Source organism: Gobius niger, assembly GCF_951799975.1.
Source record: "Gobius niger genome assembly, chromosome: 6".
Lineage (NCBI taxonomy): Eukaryota > Metazoa > Chordata > Actinopteri > Gobiiformes > Gobiidae > Gobius > Gobius niger.
In genome coordinates this window covers 7,624,597-7,637,605 of record NC_136857.1, presented here as the reverse complement: position 1 = coordinate 7,637,605, position 13,009 = coordinate 7,624,597, and the positions used below count along the sequence as shown (strand labels likewise).

General features: G+C 42.2%; 1 protein-coding gene across 2 annotated transcripts in view; it reads left to right on the top strand.

The window, feature by feature from the left end:
- Positions 1 to 568: 568 nt before the first annotated feature.
- The window catches only part of iqsec2b (IQ motif and Sec7 domain ArfGEF 2b), a 50,791-nt gene continuing 38,350 nt past the window's right edge, over positions 569 to 13,009 (top strand). Inside the window, exon 1 of one of the 2 annotated variants that reach the window (XM_079558451.1) lies at positions 569 to 2,080. In XM_079558451.1, the coding sequence (XP_079414577.1) occupies positions 1,653 to 2,080 (428 nt within the window). In that variant the 5' untranslated portion in view covers positions 569 to 1,652. The remainder of the gene's footprint in view (positions 2,081 to 13,009) is intronic. The other variant, XM_079558450.1, reaches the window with a different exon arrangement.

Sequence of the window (13,009 nt, the reverse complement as noted above, 5' to 3'; positions counted from 1 at the left end):
ATTTTTACGTTGAGCCCCAGTCCAAAGTCTCACCTCAGAAGCATTCTTGTCAAGGGCCAAATTTATGAGCACAGTTTGAATTGGGGGCATTTTACCGCTGCTATAGCCTCTAAAAATATCAGCGCTCACAGGCATGTTCTGTGAATGTGCCTCTTGTCCGCATTATCACGCGCACTTACTCACAATAATGTAAAATCGCTCTCTGAAATGAACACCCCGCAATCTAAATGTACAACAGTGAAGAATGCTTGCAATGTTTTTTTGTTTTGTTATAATTGCACCTTCTGCACCCAGTAGAGAATTCAGAGCTGCGTAAATTCTCCTAAAATACACCTGGGTGGGTCAAACCAACAAAATAAAAGCCCACCGCTCAGTGTTTAAAATAAAAGCGCCCCAAATATGTGGTTTCCTTATTAATTTGCAGATACAATGTATACAATAGCGCTGGTCCTCGCGCACAAACCTGGCTCAAACCTCCCCAAAACACCGCCGTTTCCGATCGCGCTGTCGGGTTTTATTTTGAAAATCCTCACCGGATGCGCGCCCGTTGCTTCCGTAAACGTTACAGATCTGCGCTCCGGAGAAAGGCGCACGGCACGCGCCTGTCAGCTCCTCAGACGCTCGTAAAGCAAAACATCGCTCTTTCAGTGCGCAGGATCCGCAGCTGCACTCCTGCACGGAATACTGTCCGGAAACAACTCAAGTTTGTGCAACATTTGGGGAAGAAAATGGACATCGAGCGACGTCAGAGTGCGGTCAAGATCCCGTTGTGAGAAGTTAAACACGACTTAACGCGGTTGATGGATGTGTTTCGTGACTGACAACTCGACAGCCTCCTCGGATGAAAGCTGCAGTGACACCCGCGCTCTGGGACTCCCCTCCACTCGCTGCCCTGGGATGTAGTTTCCCCGGAGCACAGGGGGGATTTTAACCCTCGACCATGAACTTAGCAAGTGACTTTAGCTTTTGCTTTGTGCGCTAAAGGCACAGCAAACCATGGGTTGAAAGCAGCGATGATAGACTGCGGGGATGTTCAACGTGGGAGGGAGAAGAATTTTCTGTGTTATGTAATGATTGACACGGACTGATTATTAGAGGTAAATCTCAGCTGGAGCCGCTTCTTCATCACCCCTTCCCCCTTTCCCCCCATGCGTTGCAGAAAGTTATTTTTTCAAGCAACTCGTAAACACCAGAAATGTCACAGGTCAGAAGAGATCATTAGTGATGTACTTTCTGTAACAAGCTCCCTCCCTTTCAAGCTCATCCAGCAAATGCCATGTAGTTAATGATTTAACTCCTTAACCTTCCCTTGGTTAGTGTGACAGAGACTTTCAAAATGACTTCAGGAGAGCTGTTCAGATGCGTCTTCTCTCTGAGATCAGGACTCTCCTCTTTCCCTTGATGGCCACAGAAACAAGATAATGCACGTTTTCATCCTATGAGTTGGATGATGTAGACATTTGTACCTTGTGAACCTTTCAGTTGCTGTTGTTTGTTCATAAAGACCTGACAGACTAAGAAAAACTTTTCTCAGAGCGTGCCTGGGTCCCTCCCTCCCCCCACTCTTCTGGGCTGGTGGGGGGGGTGGATCTTGGCCCCACGGGGTCCTCACTGTGGCGGCGACCGGCCCCAGAGGGATAAGGGCTGCCATCATGGAGACCAGCCCTGAGAGCCCCAACCGTGCCGTGGAGTACCTGCTGGAGCTCAACAACATCATCGAGAGCCAGGCCAAGCTGCTGGAGACACAGCGGCGCCGCATTGAGGAACTGGAGGGCCAACTGGACCGGGTCAGCCAGGAGAACCAGGACCTGAGGCAGGAGAGAGGCACCCATCCCGCAGCCGCCAACCCCACTGAGCTCAACCACAACAGTCAGCCGCTGCCCCTCTCCATCCACGGCTCTGCCAACACCTCCAGCTCTCAGAGCACAGCAGCGCCGGCTCCCACTCCTGGGCCCAGAGAGCGAAGAACCCTGAGCCGGCTGACCAGGGGCCAGTCCTGTGGCTCCAACCCGGCCGAGCGCGAGCGACTGGAGCGCACAGACAGCACTGACACCAACTCCAGTGCCACCATCCGCAGAAAGTAAGTCTTTCATTGTTCACACTCACAGAACAGTGCAGGGCTGGGCTAAACACACAGTCCTGTACGTGACAGTCATGATCCCGCAGGCAGCAGCTAACAAGCATTTCATACACCGGAGCCTCCAAATAATGATAGCTGCCTTTATTCACCACTGTCAAATTGAGGTGTAATGGCACTGAAGCTCCGGGGAATGTGGTGGATTTTTATGTGATTTGATTTTGACGGAGCTCTGATTGGAGCAGAGACCAGCCCATTATGAGGTGAGTGCGTGGGAGTTGCATAGTAGTGTGTGCAGCAGATCTAAGATGACTCCTTTTCTCTGTGATTTCACCTTTGGAGTTTTTTTTTTTTTTAAAGAATTCTGCTTTTGAAAATCCTTCTGCAGTTTCTTTCATTCCGGTTTTAATCTTAGGTTTGTGGTCTGTGGGCTTTTCCTTCATCTCTCAAGGCTGACCTGAAATAAGAGGCTGCAAACACAGCTTTGGCAAACAGCGTGTGCATCTGTCCCTGCCTTTACTTCACCACACACACGCAAATGGAGGCACTCTCAGTCTCCAATAGAGTTGGCTTTTGTTCTGCAAGCATTAAGCCCTGTGAGTAGGCAGCAACTCATGTGAATTCATTTCTGGGAATATGACTTTGCAGTGTTAGCAACAGTCCTTGTATAATAATGTTTTCCACAAATAGTCCCTTCAGCAGTTGCCACATGAATCCTGCTTACTCTGACGACTATCTATCTACCTTTTACAGTCCCAATTCCCTCATCAATGATCTCCTAGACTTGACCAAATCCCCTATCGATTAGAGCTGTCACGTCTTCAGCTGTCTGAATCTCTGCCCCCTCCCCTCTACCCCCACGGGTGCTTTAGCCATTAAACTCAAGCACATATTAGTTATTTATGTGGGTGCTAAACACACTGATGAATTGCAAATGTAGCTCTTGCTGATGCCCTCTTGCAAATTGCCTGTAGCGGATGTAGCTGACTTCGGGCCCGGGCTCAGACAAGCGGATCATATAAAGTGTCACCTTTAATCAGGAGTGGCCCCTGCAGCCAGCCGTACTGTCGATGTCTGGCTGTGACGCCGACTAACCTCTAATTGTCCATTAATTTAGGTCAGTGACTCAGACGTTCACATATAGAGGACTTAGAATGACTGAAAGGACTTAATACATACACGTAATTGACAGGTAGGAAACTTTTTGTTGACATTTTAGCTGTAGGTTTAATCCGTGATCAATTTAATGAGGGAAACATACGCTTCCTGGACACCTGGATCTGGGGTTGCTGCAGTTTGTCAGGTCTAGCCAACATTATGTGGTTTAAGAATGAGGTCAGCTGATTACATGAACCAACTGAATGACCAGGTTATTCCCTGATGTGCCTCCAGGCATGTTCCAAGATGACAATGCTAGAATTCATCAGAAGCATATTGTGAAAGAGGGGTTCAGGCAGGGAGCATGAGGCACAATTTACTGCTAGCCCTTTGTAGTTCAAGACTTTAAACATGTTCAGAAATACATTTAGTTATGGTAATAGTTTAGCTGTTCATATTTTGGTCTTTTCTCAAATGTTTATGTTCCTGGAAATGTCTTAAACGGTCATTGATTTTAAACTAAACTTGATATTTTAGTTGCACTTTACTTTATAGCACTTTAATACTATGGTAATAGGAGGGCATTAGCATGGTCACTAGGGGTGGGAACCTCTGGGTACCTCACGATTCAATAAGATAATGCGATACATGGCTTACGATAACGATTATCTCCATTATCTTCCACTTGTCCGTTGCCGGGTCATGGGGGAACCATTGGAGTTGCCCACATCACATTGCACCAGCTCCTTACGGCTCCTCTTGCAGGTGGTGGGTCCACAGAAGGACGGCCTCATGGTTCTGACCGGGCCTGTTGGTCTCTCATAAGGGGCTTCTGAACCACACTTTGTCTGACCCGTCACCTAGGACCTGTTTGCCCTGGGAGACCCTACCAGGGTCACGAAGCCCCCGACAACAGAGCCCCCAGGATCATTCAGGAGCTCAAACCCCTCCACCACGTTAAGGTGGCGGTTCCAGGAGGGGATAATCGATATATTGCACAAAAATAACCTTCGATACATCACATTTAAAAAAACAAACCAAAAAAAACATGCTATTTTAGCCTTTATTTTAACATACTACATATTATTCATCATTTACATTTCCTTTCATGTGCTTTTTACCACTTTTATAAATGATCCCTGACTTACACACTGAAAATGGGTCTATAGATCTGTCAGTGACTTCATTTACATCTAAATAAACTAGAAGCCACAGTCCTATTTAACCTCTTAACTCCCGCCTGAACCGAGAGCAGTTTCTCCAGTTCAGCTTTACCCAAATCCTGTAGGCCAGTGTAACACCTCATTTGAAAGCTAAGATCTACAACACTCATCTAAATGAATCTTTTTCCTCATATCATCACATTTTTTTCTCCATCTTTTTTTTTTGGGGGGGGGGTTATTCAACTCATTTTTCTCATTTGTTTTGTAATTTAATTTAAAACAAATTTTTCTTTGTCACATTTTTGTCATTTTTTTGTCACATTTTTGTCACATTTTTTGTCACATTTTTGTCACATTTTTTGGTCATATTATTGTCACTTTTTTGTCAAAGATTTCTCACTTTTTTGTCATATCTTCATCATTGTTTTCGTCTCAGTGCTGTCGCTATTTTCACACCTTTTTTCCAGAAGCTTTTGGATTGGGGTAAAGCCAAACTGGAGAAAATGTGCTCGGTTCAGGTGGGAGTTTAGGGGTTAAAAAGCAATAGATCAACTCCAAATTTCTCTTCTTTAAAATTACAATCATCACATCATTCAAAGTAATTTATTTGTGTGACAGTGTTTGGTCCAAGTGCTTAAAACTGTAGTGCTGCCCCCTGCTGTCCTGACTGAATTCTTGATCATTATTGGCCTCTATTGACTGTGAAAACGGTGGAGCACTGCTGCCTCATTAATATGCATGACATTGCTCATTAATATGCATGACATCATCAAAAGTATCGATAGCAGAATAAAAAGTATCGATATCATATCGTTCGTATCGTGATATATTTTGGAAAATCGATATATAGTCACACATATAGTCACACTCCTAATGGTAACTAAGGATAACAAGGACTAATGCATTTTACAGCCGTGTTTCCATATTGTTTCCAAAGAAATGTTAACAATTTACCCTGGTTATTGACAGTCTTATTCTATACTGGGCTACTGAGAGTTAGCATAAGTAATAAATGAGTCCTTTTTCCTTGTCATTACCACGCTATAACACTATTAAAGTCTTATGTTTTTTTCCCTCAATCTATTACCATGCTGTTACTGTGCTGTAAACGGCTACCATTATTTTCCTGGTATAACGGTTGAGCCTTATAGATATAACTATGTTTAGCAAAAGCCCTCACTGAATACCCCGCTGTGCTAGGGCTTTAATCGTGGTACTTAATATTATTATTACTGCAATCTTTCCTGTAGCAAAATGTCGCCGCTTAGGAGTGTAGCTCATAATGCCCATTATCTTTCCAGACTGAAGGGTGAATTGGGAATGGGATATGAAAAGAGAAAAACCCAGGGGATGATAGTGACTGCGACCTTACACAGCGTGGCTCGGCTGAATTGAGAAAAGGTGGAACACACACACTGCGCGCCCATCTGCCACGGGGCGCTGTGCAGAGAGAGGGAAGTCTGGGCCAGAGCAGACATGACTCCCAGCTTCTTTACTTTGTGTCCAATTAATTTGTGCCTCCTCATCTCTGCCCTCTGTTCTCACTATGCTGTCTAACAGGGCCGCACGGTTTTGGAAGAATGTCAAACTGCATTATTTCAAGTATTGCGATTAGATAATCCAGTTGCTATTATAATACTATTACAAGAATCACATGCATTTCAGAATAGGATTGTTCCGATAACATTTGAGAAGAAAATACAGTGTTACCGGCACTTGGGCTCAGTGTTTTTCCCAATAACATGTACCAGTCCGACACCGCGGGGTGTGAAAAACAACAACAATGAGGCCTGACGCTAAACCCAAGACTTGATGATTTACATGATTATATATGATGAAGGTTATGCTGCTCGATAATCTCCCTGTAAAAGACTCTCCCACCCCTTTTTTTATTATCTGTCGCTGCGTAGCTGTTTCAATAAAGAGAAAAAATAAAAGTGCGACTAGTGGACCTATGGCGGGTGTTTTTACTTCGTGATGAGAGGATTAAGCTTGACGAGAGGGGAGGAAAGCATTTCCTAGATACATAGGACTTCAGGAAGAGCTGTTTGGGAGCTGGGAGACTGGAGAAGATTCAAATATTACTCAAAGATGCACGAGTGGGTCGAAACACAGCTCCAGGTAGGTTTCTGATGAGAGGACAACTTTGTAATGGTAAAAACTATTGTTTTGAATTAAAGCCCCCTTAGAACAGAATAGAATACAGTAGAATAGATACAAACAGCATTGCGTCATAGAAGGGGGCGTGACTTCGTCAAGGGGAAAAACAGATTATTTTGGGAAACACAGTTTTTCACTCTTTTTAGCCATTTTCTGGCTAAAAAGAGTGAAAAACTTTTTATCTTTTTATCATATACAAATAAAATCAAGTCTAAATCAGGTCCATATGGATGTTTATTCACAGTAGATTGTTCAGTAGAAGTGAAAAACGGCAGTCATAACAAGCGCTAGCTAGCGTTAGCATTAGCATGATGCTAACATGAAGCATCATGTTAGCATTGTCCGTTTTTTCATGTATTGATGGGCTGTTGAACCACTTTGCTCCTCTCCATGTCTTTGTATCTTTATTTAGTAAAAAACTATATTCATAATTCAGCATTTGTTAAAGTAGTTTTTGAATAATTAGAGAAAGTTTAGATTTTTCTCCAAATTGTTTTCCCCCTTAACTGTTTTCAAACATGACCATATGTGGGCCATTCCAGAGATGCTGTCTGTATATATATAGAATAGAATAGAATAGTATAGAATAGAATAGAATAGAATAGAATAGAATAGAAAAAGTGAATTGTAATGCCTACTCATCCAACTCATCCGTAGAAAAGGAATGGAACAGACTGAGCAACATTAGGGGTTACAACTTATCCAGCTCTGATGGCGCAAAAGAATAGCTGTACACATTTTCCTTGGCACAGTGTATTCTCTACCTTTGCCTTGATGGAAGGAGCTCAAAGTGCTGGGACAGGGAATGGCTCGTCATCCTCTGTGATCTTATAACTGAGACTATGCAGTGCTTTACTGTGATGCTGAGACAAATGAGTTTGTTTTTGGCCTGTGATTTTACTGCCCTGTTTTACAGCTCTGTTCTACTCTCTTTAACTTAAATCTGTGCATAATATGGTCTGATTCCAATATCGGTATCGGAAAATGTTCGGGTTACGTTGTAAGAGAGGCTCCCTGCGGGCCTCAGAGGCACCAAAGCTTGTCTGCAAAACAGGTACAATGAAAAAAGTTCATTTTGAAAGGAAAAGTACATTGATCTGGACAAACGCACCAATTGAAACCAGTATTTAGCCTATTGTCATTGCTAGATGTTACTTCTTATGTCATTTTAGCTGTGAAATTGTAACTGTTTCTTTTCAGTGGAGTAAATTATTATGACTTGGGGGGCCACGAGAGATTTTCTGATCAATTGCTGGGTTGCGGGTGACATCACAGCGTTCTAAAGGCCAATACTATTGTATGGAGGAACAATTATTTTGTTTTTTGAGGACATTTTTGGTCTTGTACAGAGAGATCATGGACCCAGTGAATGATATTAATGATCATTTTTGTAATTCATACATTTTCTTTTGCGCTATGACTTGTGAAAGTGTAATGCTGTTAATTGGAAGAACTGGCTCCTGCCCCCCACTGGGTCACATTCTAGAACCTGCAACCCAGCAATAAGCAATGACCTTTGGGAATGGCTGTGATAGAGAACAGAACAATAGATACAGACGGCATCTCGTCATAGAAGGGGGCGTGGCTTCGTCGAGGGGGAGTATAACAATAACACAATTTTTCACTCTTTTTAGCCATTTTCTGGTGGAATATGAAGTTATTTGTACCATCACGTTAGCATTCTCCGTTTTTTTTTAGGTATTTATGGGCTTTTGAACCACTTTGCTCCTCTCCATGTCTTTGTATCTTTATTTAGAAGAAAACTATATCAATAATTCAGCATTTGTTAACGTAGTTTTTGAATAATTAGAGAAAGTTTAGATTTTTCTCAAAATTGTTTTCCCCCTTAACTGTTTTCAAACATGACCATATATGGACGATTCCATTCCGTCTCACCCTTCACGTTGAGGTTTCGTTTTAAATGTGATTAATTGTGCATCCCTGCTGCCTTAATTTGGTTCTTAGATCTCATTTTTGATGTTTTGTGTTGGAGCTGCACTACAGCCCTGTCTGCTCAAAGTGATCTCCCTGCGGTGCACACTTAACATCTGTCCCAAAAGCCTCCCTGATTCCGTTTCCTCCTGAGACCATTAGTGAAAGTGCGAACAACGTGAGCTCCGGGCCAAGGGCTGAAGTGTCTTCCAAAATGCAGCGTGTTTCCAGCTCTCTGCGTTGGATGTGTTTCTGCTGTTATTTTGGGAAAGGAAAGGTCATGCAAGTGCACTTTATGATCTTTTGCTTGGGCTTTTAAAGGAGACATTATGCTTTTCTGGCTTTTTAAACTGCTCTTGTGCACCCTTGAATTTTATATTGTATAAAAATAAATAATAAGACAAGATCAACTAAACTGGCTCTTTACTTTTAAGGATTTTTGTTTCAGACGTTGCTTAGGGCATGCAGCAGAAGCAATTTATTAAATTAACTGATGATGTGAAAATAGCTTCAAGGCACATTCTTTGAAAATCAAGGCCGTAAATTAATAATAAAGGCTTGGTAGTGGCTGTTAGATATCATTGTATACACTTTAAAACACATAGTAGTAATGACTTCAAATGGCTTCTTTCTGAAGGCTGAACCTATGTACCAATCCATCTTTTTAGTCACTATATTGTATACTTGGATACCAGTGCGGACACTTTCCGTTAAACAAAGTATGCTGATGTGAATATTTTTGGTCATTCTACAAAAATACAATTGTGTAACCTTGTTTTATTTCATTTAACATCAATGATTGCTTGTGTAGGCTCCTGGAATATCCCAACGTAGAAGAAGTTTTTAAATGTCCAGAGAGGCTGAAATAAGCCTCTATAGAACAGGGCTCGACAACTTTGCTTGGGGCAGATTTTCAAAGGAACAAGGACATAACCCTCCCATTGTAGGCTGAAGTAAAGCATCACCTTCTCCGAATGCCAATCTCCCAATGTGTTGTGCATCATTATGGCCTAAATGTATGTTCTGCTCAGAGATGTTAAAGGACAGTATTTTTCACATTTCAAGAGCACTTTAACAGGCATTTGATCTCTGATTTGCGTAATAATATTCCTCAAAATCATCTTGAGGTGCAGAGGTTCTATGATGGAGGGCCAGTTTTGCCTACCCCTGCTCTGTAGACCAGTGTTTCCCAACCAGGGGTACGTGGACCCCAGGGGGTACGCGAGCACTTATCAGGGAGTACTTGGAAATATTGCTTGGAAATATTCCAGATCCAAAAACAAGGTGCAACTGAACAGGATTTCAATATTATTTGAAAAGGAAACTTCTTTCCGATGATCATTTGCAGTAAAGAGTTTTTTTTTTGCTTGACTTTTAACACAATACACAACTAAATACCGATAAATCCAAGTTTAGCGGATAAGTTTCTAAATACTTGGCTGCACCTTAGAATTGAAGGGGTACTTTGAGTACAAATTAAAGACTCAAGGGGTGCATGAGACAAAAAAGGTTGGGAACCACTGCTATACAAACACATGAACGCACCATTACCTCCAGGCGGGAAGCTAGATTCCTATCTACTTCCATTGTAGCTGTTGTCATAGTAACGATAAACAAATATCTAGCTGTTGATGGAAATATCAGATAAGCCTTATTTTATCGTCTCAAATATCATTCCTCTTGTTCTTGCACCTTAAGCCACAACAGGACCACATTTTTTAGTTGTAGTTTTACACTTATAATGGCTCGTTTTAGTTTAATCTTGTTTCTCTTGATCACTTCCTGCCTCCAGCTGATGTCTCTGATGATGTAAGCAACGAAAGGGTCTGTGCACAGGCCCAGAAACGTCCTCAACTCACACAACTCACACTGGACACTTTGTAGCGAAGCCCCTAAACTCCCTAAACTAGACTGGACCAGTATCTTTATATAATAAACCACACAAATTCTGACCGCTTTCAAATATGTGAATGAAATAAAATGTGTTTTTTTGAAGTGCAAACATATAACAAAAATAAAAATCTCATAAAAGTCCATTCTCTCCATCAGAGTCTCTTTTAGGGCTGTCTTGTCTGTGCCTCGGTTGTGTGACCCACAGAGAGGGAGGGACAGTCAAAGTGCATGTGAGATTAATTATTGTGACTACAGTATAATTACCACCAGTCCTGCAGTGGTAATTGTTACTTTGTGTCTGAGAGCATGTGTGCATGTAATGTGTCAGAAATCACCTGGGATGTCCGTTATTAGACATCGAAAGTCACCCTGCGTCCCGCTGCGTCGATATGACACCGCTCACTGCATGTGTGAGTCCTGCCTCTGAGTATATACATACAGGCACACGGGCAGCACCACAAGTATATCTTCAGACATTTCTTCAACACTGCAAAGACTTCAAACAACACAGAACATTTACAGTAAATCATTCACATTCTGGAAAACAGCATCTATTTGCTGCTAATCCACTGTTGTGCATTTTACCCCCAGCGTTTTACATTTTTAAATATCCATTGGTTCATAATGGAAGTGTACCTCATTTCCCAGAACACTTTTGACAGCACAATCCTGAGCTCTATTGTTATTCTTCCTTCCACATCTCTTACATCTAACCGGCAGTTAATTACTAAACAGAGCAATCTCAAACAAGCTTTGACAATTTGAGTTGTCTGAAAAAGCACATCGAGGCATTCTCTCCTGTCATATGCGATGTCCCATTGTCCTTCACAAACAATCCCAGTTTTAGCCTCACAACATTAGAATAGAGATGATTGTAGTGTGTATATGTTCCAAAACTTTGTGCATGATTAGCAGAAGCATAATGGCCTGAGTATCTCGCACAAGTGTCCTCAGGGAGGATATGGTTTGCGATTATGCAAAACCAAGTCCCCACTGAGTCTAATTTTTGTGTCACAAGAGCTTGATGAATCCACTTGAGTCCTCTTTCCTCAGCGTCCCATCATCCTTTGCTGCTCTCTTCCACTTTGCCCAGAGTGCACACTCTCTATGCTGTCTGCTCTTCCTTTTGTACTTGTGTTTGGCAGATTGGGCTAAAAGGTTGCATTCAAGTTCTTGACAATGTCAATTTCAGCTAAAGGGCATCTGTAGTCATCATGATTGTTTGACAGATATCTCCAAACAGAATTTTCACAAATGTTGAAACTTTTGCTTGCTTAGGATTGTGTCCAGAGACCTGCCGTCATTTATTAGGACTTCAAGGCACATGGCATTGATGTCCTAATAAATGACAACAATATGTTATGATATTGCTGGGACTAAATAATTTCACTCTAGTTCATTTGTGCTCAGAGAAAAGACTTTGTGTTTTGTTTCATGTCAAAAGGCTCCACCACGTCCTATAAAAAGAATTGATGATCTCAAAATTTATGATCTCAAAAGGCAAAATCATTTCTTTGTTACATCAACATGTTTCTGTAAGCTCTCCGTCGTCCAGGAATTTATCTTTGAGGACTTTTTTTTGTACATAAAGCTTCTTCACTCTCCCCTGATCCATCCGTTGTAATAAAGGTGGTTGTAGGTCAGCAGTCGAGTGGTTAAATCTGCTGCCATGTACAACACCCTCAGTGTCCTGGGTTCAAGTCCCGGCCCCAACAATTTACTGAATATCTCCAATTGCTCTTAACTGACCCTGACCTGCTCTGTCTAATCCGTAAAGCCTACAATAAGTGATGTGAAAAAAGAACTAGAAGTGACAGCCCGGTGGGAGAGGGTTTTTTCTGTTTTTTGATTTGCGATGTAAAAAATCAAGACCTATTCAAACATGAAAAGAAAAAGGACCAAATAGTTACCTTAAGCAGAAGCTTCTCGGATGAAAGGCGAACAACCTTGTCCAGTTTAAAAACCTCTTCCATGCTGTAATATTAAAATAACTAGTGAAGTTACTGTATCATTGACCCTTGCCCCCCAAATGAAAGTTTGACATCTACAAGTTTTTATGGGCTGACAGGGTTGATTTTGCTCCGTGTGTTAACCCCATCCGCCCTCTCAGCGGCTCTCTCATACCCACGGACATACTCATCCGCTCCCCCTCACAGCTTCTGCTTCCACTGCTGCAGATATGACTCAGACAAGCAGCAGAAATGACTTTTGTGCTATTCTCTTCTTCGCCGCTCATTCGCTCTTTGCGCTTCCATTAAAGGCGCACATCGCCTCTCATTATAAACACTCATGGATTGAGTCTAACTACGAGAATTACCCTGTTTTACACTAATCAAATAAATGACACGAGCAATTAGTCATGTAGCTTGAAGCGCTTAGACCCTGAGCAAGGCATATCTTGTAATAGAAAATGATATTGCCCAGACATGTTTACAGACTCAGAGATATTACCGTTATGAAGTAAATGCTCTTCTTCTTTTAAAATCACCTGGGTGTCATGTCGGCTTCACCAAGGCAGTGGCCCGGTCCTGCAATAGAAAATATAGAGCCTCATAGTGATGTGCGGGTCAGCTCTTGATGAAAATCAAACCCACACCGAAAAAATATGTCTCAATTTACCGACCCGGCCTAACACGAAACCTCACATGAAAAAGACGCTGTGTGAGCCACTTTAGGCTGGCTTTAG